Source organism: Haliaeetus albicilla, chromosome 7 (assembly GCF_947461875.1).
Source record: "Haliaeetus albicilla chromosome 7, bHalAlb1.1, whole genome shotgun sequence".
Lineage (NCBI taxonomy): Eukaryota > Metazoa > Chordata > Aves > Accipitriformes > Accipitridae > Haliaeetus > Haliaeetus albicilla.
In genome coordinates this window covers 18,280,120-18,293,872 of record NC_091489.1, presented here as the reverse complement: position 1 = coordinate 18,293,872, position 13,753 = coordinate 18,280,120, and the positions used below count along the sequence as shown (strand labels likewise).

The 13,753-nt window shown below is 43.8% G+C and overlaps 1 protein-coding gene across 4 annotated transcripts in view; it reads right to left on the bottom strand.

Moving 5' to 3' along the window:
* Positions 1-13,753, bottom strand: part of PLAGL1 (PLAG1 like zinc finger 1) — a 59,248-nt gene that overhangs the window by 23,792 nt on the left and 21,703 nt on the right. For all 4 annotated transcript variants that reach the window (XM_069787136.1, XM_069787139.1, XM_069787137.1 and 1 more), the window contains exon 2: positions 6,962-7,004. In XM_069787136.1, coding sequence (XP_069643237.1) covers positions 6,962-6,980 — 19 coding nt within the window. In that variant the 5' untranslated portion in view covers positions 6,981-7,004. The remainder of the gene's footprint in view (positions 1-6,961; positions 7,005-13,753) is intronic.

Genomic DNA, 13,753 nt, shown 5'->3' with positions numbered 1-13,753 from the left:
TACTACTGCAATTTAACAGAGACACCAGCATCTTCTATCTTTGCTCTAGCAGAAAAAACCCAAGCACTTCTATCTTCCTAAATGTATGTATGTATAAATACACATGCATGCAGCCACACACACTATATCAAGTGCATTAATACAGTCAACGATTTTATCCACGGCAGGTCAACACCACAGCTCCAATTCTGATAAACGAAGTGCAGCAATTCTAATGACTAATGCTTAGTATTAATTAGTTGAAATACTTCCAACCCTTGCAACATTCCCTTAAAAGGGAACCTTAGATTGGGTCTCTCTGTCCTTCCCTGAATTTGGTTGTTACTGGCCACCAAGTCCAGATGTCATGCGGAGAAGACTGGTGGAGGGCTCGGTGACAAAAGCCACCTCTCCTTAGGAAACCAGCCCAAACTGATTCTTGTTCTTCCACTTGAACACAACTTCCAACATGGGCTTGCAGGAACTTTCCCAGCAAAGATGCTAGTGGCTGGGATGTATTTCTAGCTGCTTACTGGTAGAAAGAACCAGGCAGGTGGACACGGTTTGGAGAAGGAAATAGGAGTTTACTGTAGGACGCAATGAGGAAGCCTGGCATGACAGAGCGGGCTGTATTCATCCTGTGGCTGGAGAACTTGAGGTCTTTAGAGGCAGTTATAACTAAATGAAGCAAGCTACAGCCACTGGGAATAAAAGCGCAGTGTAAAAACCATGGGACCCACTTCTGCAGGTAGAAGTCCGTACACTCGGCTCTACTAATGTGCGAGTAGCCGCGCTATGAAAGAAGGAAGTCCGTGTGGAGAAGTGAATACATGGACACTTAGGACTGGTGGGGGCTGAGACCTTGGAGGGCCAGTCCTGAAAAAACACTCCAATCCGTATTACATTCAGCAGAAACTAAGTCTGAATAAAACTGGAAAATCAGTTAACTTTCTCAGCGAACTGTCCAAACCTCCTACTGGTATTCCAATTCACCCAAGAGAACAAAAAAAAGTTATTTTTTGATTTTTGACTAATGAATCCTAAAGCATATATTTAAAATACTGAAATGTAGGAGTCGTCTTTTAAAAGCACTGGGTTTTGTAAACGAAGGGTCATTAACAGCTTCGCAGAACAGCTTTAGTTCTCACTACGCATCACCTTCATAACAGAGGACAGAGCCAACAACTTCTGTTATACTTGCCTAATTTCCAACATGAAAAGGATGCTTGATTCCCAGCTTCTCTGGGAACAAAATCGACAGAAGACTCTCATCCTTAGCCTTTATGATCCTGTTAAATTATGCTCCTTCTTTAAGGCATGAAGTGACTTCTTTAAAAAAAAAACATAGACATTGGGAAGCTCTGCTGCTGAACAGACACAAAAATGTATTTCTGTGAAAAAAATACTCACATGTGCAAGGTTGTATCTGTGCTTCCATTTACTTGTTCTCTTTTTCCTGAGATCTAACATATACTTCTTTTTTCTACTCTAAAGACTTTAAATGGGAACCATAAGATAACTATCTAACATCTTGACTGATACTGTACTAAAGAAGTTATGCCCACCTGAGCTTCTTTAACAGACTGATTAAGAACGGGTAATAAAATTGGCAGCAACAGATTAGGCAGCAGTATAGTACATTTCCCTTAAAATAACTATTCTCCTCAGGCATAAGGACAGCCTTGAGTCTAGTTCTCCAAAACAGAGAATTACAAAGTACATAATTATAGAGTATTATAGGAGAATTACATCTGAGAGTTGCACAAATTTGTGAGTTTAGAAAAAATGGCAGATTTTTTTCCGTGGATGAAGCACTCTAAACTCAAATTATAATGTATCTCCGTAAAGCCCTATTTATTCTCCTGTTGACAGTCATCTTAGTTTGAGATTAAATAAAACCCAAACACTTTTTCTACGTTCCTGATTAATTTGTAGTTTCTTTAAACTTTTCCAAAAGTCACAAAAATAACAGTAGTCTCTATTACTAGAATCTAAGAAGCAACTTTGCAAAGCAAAATTACAAAGAATTTGCTCCCATTTTCATACTTTCCTAGCTCGAAGAACAAGACCAACAGATGGTAAAGGCATCACCTTGGGGGAAATGCACCATTCTTCAGATATGTATTTGTATAACCCTGGTCATTTAACATGCATATTTACTTAGAGTTGTGTATGATCACATATCCCACTTTGTATTTGGTGTATCTTACTCTATTGGTTGGAAATCAATTATTTTATACTCCTTCCACTTCAACATTGCCAATAGGTCACAACAATATTCATATTTTATAAAGATCCTTGATGTTAGAAGAGGCAAAGGGACAACTATCTTGCCAAAACATCCCCATGTACTTCCCTGCACACACCTGGCTAAGCACCTTCCAGTCCACTAAGTTAAACATAACAAACACACTCTGCCTTGCTTTATCGTCCAAGTGACAGAGAAAAAATGCTACCTTCCTTGTCACACATGAATCATCTACTCTTTTCTCCATTACAGTAACTAAAAAAGCTCTGATCAACTGAGCTTTTCATGACCATAATTCTTTTATATTTACACCATTACAACTACCCAGAAACCCTCACCAGTCAACATTTTCATAACACATCTAGATTACAGCATTAAAATGACCTACAAATTAGCCTCCTTTCCAACTTAAGTGTTACCTTTAAATTAGCTTTAGCTTTAAATTTTAGCATCTTCCAATGCCTATCATGTATAAATACACTTAAGTGAGGTCAGAAAACACTCCTGACACATTTGGATAACAATGACGACAACAGAGCCCACAAACATCAATATCAGGCTGCCTGAGCTTAGTGTTTTTACATCTTTGTCAGAATCATAAATGCATTTTCTTTTTTTGCTTTTCCCTCTGAAAATCTTGGAAACTTAAAGGCGGAAGTCAAATGCAAAAATGTTGACGCTCTACAATCAAGCAAGGTATTTTCATTTTCAGGATCACAAAGTATTTTAAAGAAAGCATGTTTGCATATGGAGCCCCAAGGCTTCTAAGAAAAACAGGTGAGTCGTCCGCTGCAGAGAAGAGCAAAATGAGACAAAACTAGTAAGATTACTAGCTCAAAGTCACTCAGAGGGAAAAATGCCAGACTGAGGAATACAAACGACTCTGATAAAACATGAAACTTCCCAAGCACTTCCCCCAAAATTAGTGGACTACTCCAGAGTTTTCAAACAACTGCACACATGCACAGACACTTTTAATCAGGTTCGTAACACAAACCCAGCAATTCCTACTGCCATGTAAGAACGAGGCAGCACAACGGCAATTCTGTTTGGAGCTTGCTCTTATGCTTAAACTGACTAAAGAAATGACATTACTTAACTTTTTTTGCTGCAGTCCTAAGTGGGCCACACCTGAAAGTTGTAGCTATGTGAGCTCAGAAATCTTCTTCAGTCACCACAGAAACTAATATAGAAACTCTGGCGATTTGTTCTCTTGTTTTCAGTAGAAAATTTACATATGAATTACACACCAAATTCCTTCGGTCTGATAAACTGTTCTGGACTCACATGAAGAAAATAATGCTTCCTCATTATCATCCTCCTCTTGCTATTCTTTGCTGTCTTTACAAAAAAACTGTACGTCTAAGACCAGCAAGTGCAGTGCTAAGTCCATCTCTCGCTTTGAGTCTACGCATAGAAACAGAGGTTTGGAAATATATCCTTACATTTCAAGGGATTTCAGATTCCCAGATTTTCTGCCAGTCAGGCCTGCTTGTTAGTCACTGCCTTGTGCGTAAGTACTAACACAGCAATTTATACCAGTCAAGAAATCATCTGATGCAATTCAGCTGATTCTCAAAGACACAAAGGATTGCATGTAATAGCCTGCCTGAATGACTGATGCTCAGGACCTGACTGCAAGACCCAAATACCAAATTTTTTCCCATTACTTTTCATATTCTTTAATCACCATTAGATAAAGAACAAATGAACACACACACAGAGGCTAGAAACAGCACAAAAGTCACTTAGGTGTTTCCCATGACAGAATACAGTTCAAACACTGTTTTTGCACTCAAGAACAAAAATGCAAACATTTCATAATCACACTACGTATGGGAAATCAAAGCAATCCTTACCTTATTTAAAATGGCATTTTTAGTAAAAGGTCAGGCTATGCTAGTACAAGGTGGCAGGAACCATGCCATCCTCCTTCGGCAGACTTTTCCAAACACCCCTGTGTTCAACTAAGTCTAACTCCGCTCTGTTTTGTTTCCCTAGGAGGACCCATTCAGCACCATGTGCTCCTTTTCAGCTGTCAATAAACAGAAGCGGTGAATTCCCCAAGCACTTCACAAAGCTAGTTAGGCATAGCCATTCATTTCTTCAGGAAAACAGGGCATTGATTTCAGCAAATTCCCAGGGAGCAGCTACAACAAAGAGATCAAAGACCCACCTCCTTTCCTGCGAGGCTTTGGCCGGCCAGGCCCAGAGGAGCAGCGACAGGTCTCCCGAAGACCGGGCTTGAGCCCCTCCGACCACCGCGTGCTCCATTCATGCCCGTCGCCTTCCTACATTCCCGGGACAGCCCCCGGCGCTAACCGTGACAAACCCCTACATTCAGGCAGCATAATGTACTGCACGCTAGTTCATCCAAGGATAAAAAGACAAACAAGCTCCAAGGGAAGTCCGCTGCTTCCCTGACCAGCCGAGCCTCAGTAGCTGCCAGACATTTTGTAAACTTCTCTTTTTGCCCTTAGCTTCTCCATCTAAAACAGAGAAACACTTGCCACCTCAAATTCATCATGCCGAAACTTCACTGGGATGTTGGCTTTTTTGGTTTATTTCCACAGGCTTGAAGACTTAGCTGCTGGAGTTTGAGGTCTAGCTGCAGCAGCCCTTGTATTGTGCAGCCACGACATTTTCTTTGTGCAATTTGCCCCAGACTGCAACAGTTTTTTCCTAGGAATCTAAGGGGTTTTGTGCTGGTTTGGTTAGATATTTTTTTTCTTTTTAATTATACATCTAGTCTTCATCAATGTGACCTGGAACAAGATTTTTAATCCTAGAATTTGACTTTGTATTGAACCAAGCATTAGTGAAAGACGGTGCTGCGGTCAGGCTTAGGGACTGGGCGGTTAGGCTACATGTCTACTACCAAACAGTAAGAGCCAGAGACTTCTCCCTGGTGCTGAGACCACCTGGCATCAGCTCCACGTGTCTAAACGCTCCTCACCTCCTTCCCTCCTCTCCACCCCACCCCCAGTTTGGTTACATCCAAATTCCTTACCTGGAACACAGCCTGGTAGATGTTATCCCCAAAACACACTTTGGTGTTGCTTGTTAGCATAGGCCAGTACTAAGCTCATGGGCTGGCTCTGCAGTATTTATTTATATAAAACCAGACAAAGATCTGGAGTCACTTCACATCTGTACAGATTTGCCACACTATTCTTTAGCATTCTTCTGCGTACTGACATTTTTCCAAGGCACTACCTGGCTGTCACAAAACCCACATGCATGTGTACTCCCACCATCTGGAACCTGGAAAGTAGTTTTAAGTCTTTCTGACTCCAATGGCAGTCACATGTTCTCATTTCAGAGCAGGGACATGGCCTGGTTTCAGCTGGGATAGAGTTAATTTTACTCTGTACTACTGGTATTGCCTCGAGGCTATTCACAGGTCTCCAAGTGAGAAGACAAATGTCTATCCCTCTAGCACGACTGAGCATCACAGGATCTGCCACAGCACAAGCTGTATAATACTGAGAAGACCAGGGACAGGTGGTAGGGATGACTGATCATTGCACAGAAGATAGCTGAGGACACAAGGAAATACAGAACTGCAGAATTATCTAAGTTGCAAGTGACCTGTGGAGACCAACTAGCCCAGCCTCTTGTTGAAAGCAGGCCCTTAGATTAGCGTTACCCAGGGCCCTGTCAAGCCTCATCTCGAGTATTTCCAGTGTGGGAAATTCTGCCACTTCCTTGGGCAGCCTATTCCAATGTTTAATCGATCCTACAGTGAAAATCCCCCTTACATCCAGGAGCATCTCCCCCAAAGCGGCTTGTGGCCATCGTCTCTTGTCGTGTCACAGTGCATGCTTGCGGAAAGAGTGCTTCCACCTCCCTCTCCACAACCACCTTTTTTGTACTGGAAGACCATGACTAGATCCCCTTGCACGCTCCCTTCTCCAGGCTGAACACAACTGACTCCTTCAACTTCTACTCAGGTGACTTCTCTAACCCACTGATCAGCAGGAAAAGTGTGAGAAAGGTGCTGATGCTGAGATGAAGAGAGAAAAATGAAACTGCCAGGGCACAAATTAGCTAAAACAGTCAAACCAGCTTAAACAACTGAGTAGAATTGAAGAGTCTTAAGTGATTTTGACCAGGACCACTGTGCAGTCACCCTGCCCTCTCTCCCTTCTTTAACATTTCACTCCTGACAGCAGATAGCTTAGGCTGGAGCAAGAGGGTGCAAGTATCGAGGAGACCTGAGCAGTAGTTTTTTGTGGTAGTTACGACAGCAAAGTATAAGGATATGCCACTTGTATATTCTTCGCTGTTGAAAAAGAAGGATGGCGAATAGTGATGAGGCGTGAGATTTGGATGTGACTTGGGATAATGATGCCTTGGAAACACTGGAGTTAAATTCACAAAGTGATTAAAAACCCCCAAGCACATCACTCAGTAGTAATCTGGGATGGTATTTGTGCCAAAGATAGATAAAACATTTTAGATAGAATTGTAATTTCAAGTCTCAATGAACCAGTCTGTTCTTATACATGGGCCGGATTTTTACAATTTTACTCATATTAAGTCATGCTTTACTCCAAGAATAATCCCGTTGATTATAATGGTAATATTGTTCCACAGATGTCCCAGAAGAAACGCAAATGTAAAAGCAGACATTATACTTAAGATAAAAAACATCCATCATGTACACATCTGGGAATCTGATAAAAACATATGGTACAAAAAATCACTGTGGGATGATGGAAATGTACTTACATAGCAGGTCTGTGGACATGTCTACAGATCAGGCAAAGGAAACCTACATAAAATAAATGAAAAAAGAATGATCAGTTTTCTGAACTAGCACTATTCATGTTTAAACCTCATGCCAGTTATCATATGCATAGTTTTTTAGTTCTTTAGGAAATGAGGAGAACATCTCTAGGGAAATCTAACAAGGAAGAATTTCAATTTGTAGAGGAAAAGAGTAAATCCATCTATTTTTTACTTCCTAATAAATGATTCCACTTCATTTCACAAACAACGTGAACTGACAATATTAATGTAATGCATTTTAATTCAGAGCAGTTCACTGTATCCCTTCATTAACATTTATTAATAAAGCAGAATTTTCAGGCACTGTGTATTTTACCCCATTGCATGCCATTCTGTGTTTAAGCCTGCTACTTCAGGTATTCATCTTAAGAGTCCTCACCCTTGCAGAGTCAAAAGGGAATATTAACCAGATATGGGACAAGACATTTTATTTGCTCTCTTGAAAGACTTCTGGAGACTTCTAGATTTCTGCTGAACTCTGTTCATCTTGTTCCCTTCCCATTCATCTGCTGGTTTTTGACTGAAATTTTACTATAAGCACACAGGAGCAGAGTCTGAGTTTTCTGTAGCTGTCTGAGCAGTCTCCAACACAGTAGGATCCCAATGTGTGGATAAGGCTACTTGGAGCAACAGAAATAATATGGCACGTGATAATAAGGGGGCATGCAAATAACAGTACGAATCACATCAGCTTATGCCATTTTGTTGTGTCCTGTACAAACCTTTAAAATTTCAGGCAGTGTTTGAAGGTGTATGTATACAATTAAGGGTGAAAACTTGACTCTGATGAAGACAACAGTATTTTGTTGCTGACTGAAATGGGTCAAAGAAAGCATCTTCATTTTCAAAAATACAATGATCGTTAGTAAGATACCTCCAAATTAATTGGAGCTGATTGGGAGAACTGAGGGAGGAGGAGTATGTAAGAATGCAATAAAGACAACAGGAAAAATGGATGGCAAAGAATAATGAGAACTGAGAAGGGAACAGACTCAAGGAGAGTAAGGAAGTGGTAAGGTAAGGTGAATGCAGAGCACAATGAGGCAGAGAGGAGTCAGTGGCCTACTGATGAGAATTTGTTGAGGAAAAAGCTGTGACTCTGCCAGGCTGTCCATAAGGAGGATGAGGAAGCTGAGATCCAGCTATCTGCTGAAATGTACAAGCACACTGTACTGCCATTTTGAAGGTTGAGAAGACTAAGGTAACGCTTCTAGTGATCCACTGTAAGCACCTAAGCTGCCGTCTTAGCTTGAGGACATGCCACTTGCCCATGTATACAAAAGCAGCCATGCTGAGCATTCCCCCAGCATTTACTCAACAATGATATACATACAGATCATCATTACTGGGCAACATAACAAGTATGCCAATTACATTAGCAAGTTAACAACTGATAAACCCACATATCCTCATTTAAGTGTTCACAGACCCAATCCCAAGACCAAGACACACAAAGTTAGTAAATCAGACTTGCTATCTTACCATGTGTCTCATCACAACATAATCAAACCCCCAAGGATTCAAACTGTCAATCCTAGCATAAAAGACATTATGTAAAGAAAATGTATTTTATAGATGCTTTGCACTCTGGAATTTGGAAGAGTTCTGATGTCAAAATATGAAGGGCTGCCTGGTCTTTCCTTTCCATATGCTTAAACATGTCTTTCAAGCCTATGCTGCCTTCACCAAACAGAAGAGAAGTACAAGCTTTGCATTTTAAAGAGTGATTTGCAGTGGTGGGTGGTGAGGGGTAGTTGACAGGTATACTGTAGTCTTTATTGCAGAAAATTCGTATTTTCAACACAAAACCAAAAAAATTCCTCCCATCTTTGGGCTGCACACATTCTCTAACATCAGTGGGATAAAACTGACAGGGAGCAGCTCATCAGAGACCTTCAGTGGGGAAGACACTACAAGGAAAGACACTTCAATTGCCCAAGCATCCCGTGTCTTTTGAGGTGCCCTAGGATAGCTGAAGCACCCACATGAGGCTGATAGCTATAATATTCGTTATACAGGGTAAAAGAGTCCCTCCTGGACCAGAAGCTAGAAGCCAGGCAGGGCTACCCAGGGCATCTCAGACAGCACTAGATGCTTACGTTTCAGCAAATTAAATCAAGTCCTACAGTATCGCAGTTTGTCTGTTTTTACAAGAAGCCAAGCAGCAAACAGGCAGGCTGCTGGTACATCACTTCTGTCTGAGATCAAGGGGACTGCAGATGAGACATGAAAAAACAAGTGCCAGCACATCAACTTCTCTTTTGTAACCTCCATCCTCTGCCAAAACAGCTGCCTCCGGTGAACAGACAGCTTATAAACTGGCTTTTGTCTCTGACTGGGACTGTGTGTAGATGTGAGAGAGAAGCAGTAAAGGGGCCTGCATGTTAAAAGGACATCAGCAGGTCCTCTTCCCAGGTGAAAACAGCCACGCTGAGAGCAGGCTTTCTAAGCAGCAAGTCTCCTAGCCCGATTTCCATCAGCCAGAAAACACTTAGTTTCTGCAAAAAAACTACTCTGCAGTTTCACTCCATTCTGACTGAGAATGAGGCACTTGTCTGTGGTCTTAATTTCTAAGAATTTAGGCGTTGCAGAGGGAACAGTGGACTTTAATGGCATCCATATGAGACTGTACTCACGCCAACCTTTGTCATCCCCAGACACAGCAGGCTACATGTTGTCACTGTCAAACCAGTGCCATCAACTAATAAAGATTTCATCCCTCCACTGAATTACTAGGCAAAATGATTTAATTGTGCTGGCAGTCAATCTGCGAGGCAATTACCTGGTAAACGACCACAACACAACAAACTCTCCCCTTCCATATGGTCTGAGTCAGTAGTATACCTTCATCCTCCCGCGCCTGGTGTGCAGCAGTCTCCTGTCATGAAAGAGCCCAGCCTCAGCCCATCTCCTCCCTGCCCCGATCCCGTCTGCTATCCAGCCAAGTTCCAGTGATCCTGTGGTCCATGAACTCCCCAGTTAAGGTTTGGTTGAATTGTTCTGTGGTGTCACTTTGGCAGTAGAGGAGGCATGGGGAATAAGGAGCACATACACCAGCTGGGACAGAAGACCTCGTGACACAGAGACTGTGACAGGTCAGAATGACATCAGAGGGACCCAGATGAAGAGCAGCATGGTCCAGAGCAACACAAACACCTATGAGACACCTCCCCTGCAATCAAAAGGCTAATCTGCTGCTGGGGTGGGGGCAGCTATCAGAAGCTTGAGGAGGTTCTCCATTCACTTATTACTCAGAAGCAGCTACGAAAACCACAGCAGAAAAGTGCTATTGCACAGGTTGGCTTTTCCCTCCCAGCCCTCTTGCCCGTGCTGACAGGGCTGCCTTCTCCTGTGGTCTGGAGCCAGGAAGGAATCGGGCCATGACACTGCTATGTCCCTGCTGCACCTCATGGCATTAAAGGTGCTTACCAGTACAGGCAGGTCACCTTGTAACGACCTCTGTTCCTAACAGTTCTCCTAGGACATGGTCAAAGGTACAAGACTCTGCTGCAGAAGATTTGTCCCAGAGAATGAGGGCACTATGAAGAGGATAACCATAAATCACTGAAGCGTTTTTCTCCACAGGCCATCAAAGCCTGAGAAACTTTCTCTTTTTTTTCCCCCTGTACGGTCCTCTGATGAAGCAGCATTAGCAGCAGCAACAACCCCATAGTGCCCAAGTCCAGGCCTTGGGGAGGGCACAGAGACTACAGACCAAGAGGAAACACCTCTGTGAGGGCATCCCCATCACTGCAACACAAGCCACTTCAGGAACAACAGAGCGGGAGGTGCACCAACGCGAGGAACTGCTCCCCTTCCAGCAGCCGGTCAGGACGCTATCTCTGACAGACAGGGTGAGGATAACCACAGCAAGGTGTATTTGCAGAGTCAAGGGAGCGTAAGCAGAACTACGAGCTCCTTCATAAGCTATGCTAGCTCTTCCCTGCAGTTACCCTCAACATGGACCCAGAACTGCCTGTCCTCCAAGCTGCAGAAACCCACCACCATAAATCCCTCTCCTGCTTCAAGGTCGGCCCTCTGCTGCACGAGGGCACCTCTTGTGTGGTGTATTGCCCCCTGACCAAGGGGGCTCCAACACATGCACAGTCATGGCAGCCACTTACGCTGTCCCAATCAGGCACAGTGCCTGGTGGTTTCTGGCCACACCAGTCACTTGTCAATCTAAACTTAGGTGGTTGGCCAGTGGCCATGCTGGCCTCAGCTTAACAGTCCCATTGGCCAATCTTCTGTGTTTTTACTCCTTGTAAACCACATTGATGTACCACACTGACCTTTATATGAACTGTTGCAGGTATACCGGCCAAATTTGCTGCTCACACAGCCAAAGAAGTTGTTTGTGGTTGCTCTTAAATACTGTCCTTCCTCATTAGTGAGTGGGCAGAAGAGGAGGAGGAGTAGAGTGGGGGATGTTTCCCATACATGAAAAATGCAGCCCTGAAAATTTGAGGCAAAGCCTTATGAGGTTCTTACTGGCTTTCAGGTACTAGGAAATTAGCTTAGGCATTTAGGTTGAATAGGAGTTGATGGGTTAAGTATAATAGATGGTTAACAGTCTACAGATAGCAAAGCAGTGATTACAGGCACATTGGATGATTAAAAGTTCGATGCTTTGTGATGGTGAAAACTGGTTATATGTTGGTTAGAGGAAGGGAGAATGGGTTCTGCACTGCTGTCGTGGTTCCAGCCCAGCCGGTAACAAAGGACCACGCAGCCACTCGCTCACTCCTCCCGCCCCCCTCCGGTGGGATGGGGAGGAGATGGAGGAGAGCAAGGAAAAAAACCCCTGGAACCTCGAGGGTTGAGATAAGGGCAGTTTACTGGGACAATACACACACACAAAAAAAGGTTACAACAACAACAGCGGGACTAATGAAAGAGTATACAAAAAGAGTGATGCACAGTGCAACTGCTCACCACCTGGAACCTGACGCTCCGCCACTTCCCCCACCGAAAGTCCAGAGAACCACCCCCCCAGCCTGCTCCCCATTTATATACTGGGCATGATGTCACATGGTATGGAATAGCTCCTTGGCTAGTTCAGGTCAGCTGCCCCGGCTGTGCCCCCCACCTCCCAGGTTCCTGTAAAAATTAACTCTATCCCAGCTGAACCCAGGACATTATCCACCCCTTATTCTATACCATCTACATCATGCCCAGATCTTACATTTTCCAATCAACCACTATCACTTTCCTTGTCTTATATATAAGTATATGGACACCCTCCCACCACATACACACACAAATAGTATTCCCTTAGTCCATGGGCTATCCCTCTAATGTGTCCATCAATTTTATTTAGTCCATGACTTTGGGGCTCCATCTGTTGTAACAGTTCTTCAGGATAAGAGAGATGGTGTGAGGTGTTGGACTGTTGTATGCTGCCTCTGGAACTTGTGGCTAGTACATTTGGTGCAACCCACGCCCTTGGTCTGCAGGTCGAAGATGTTGATCTTGAAGAAATTGCTGGGCGCCAGTTCAAGTTCTATCACTGTTGTACTTGGCTCAGTTTCAAAGTCCATCCTGCAGTCATTTGGGTAATTCTTACAGTAATACCCTTGATATGGCATATAGACACTATAGATACAATGACATGCATTGGCAGGGTATTTAGCAGTTAAATATCATACAGCCTAATTCACTGGCTATTCTCTCCCAAAATCAAATCTCTCTGAGGTACACATCGAACTTCCCCATCCTTCTGCATCACCCACCAGGTGTACCCAGGTCCCTGAGCAAAAACAACCCCTTGAATGGGTTTGCCTCTGCTTGAGGGAAGACTAACCCAGCCTGTCTTTCCTAACATACTCCTCATGCGCACTACAGGGACTTTATCCCCTTCTATAGTCTGTGGAAGTCTTGGTTGGGCGGGGCCAGCCCAATTGGCGGATCCTCTAGCATTAACTAACCAGGTGGCTTTTGTTAAATGTGTATCCCAATGTTTGAAAGTTCCACCCCCCATCGCTCTCAATGTAGTTTTCAGCAGTCCATTGTATCGTTTGATTTTTCCGGAGGCCGGTGCGTGATAAGGGATGTGATATACCCACTCAATGCCAAGTTCTTTGGCCCAGGTGTCTATGAGGTTGCTTTGGAAGTGAGTCCCGTTGTCCGACTCGATTTTTTCTGGGGTGCCGTGTTGCCATAAAACTTTCTCTTCAAGGCCCAGGATAGTGTTCTAGGCAGTGGCGTGGGACACAGGATATGTTTCCAGCCATCCAGTCGTTGCTTCCTCCATTGTAAGCACATGGCACTTGCCTTGGCGTGTTCGTGGGAGTGTGATATAGTCAATCTGCCAGGCCTCCCACTGTTTATATTTCAGCCATCGCCCCCCATGCAACAGGGGTTTTAGCCACTTGGCTTGCTTAATTGCAGCACGTTTCACATTCATGGATAACCTGTGCGATAGTGTCCATGGTCAAGTCCACCCCTCGATCTCGAGCCCATCTATATGTTGCATCTCTTCCCTGATGGCCTGAAGTATCATGGGCCCACTGAGCCATAAATAGCTCACCCCTATGTTGCCAGTCCAGGTCCACCTGAGACACTTCAATCTTGGTGGCCTGATCTGCCTGCTGGTTGTTTTGATGTTCTTCAGTGGCCCGACTCTTGGGTACATGAGCATCTACGTGACGTACTTTTACCACTAGCTTCTCTATCCGAACAGCGATATCTTGCCACAGTGCGGCAGCCCAGATGGGTTTACCTCTGCGCTGC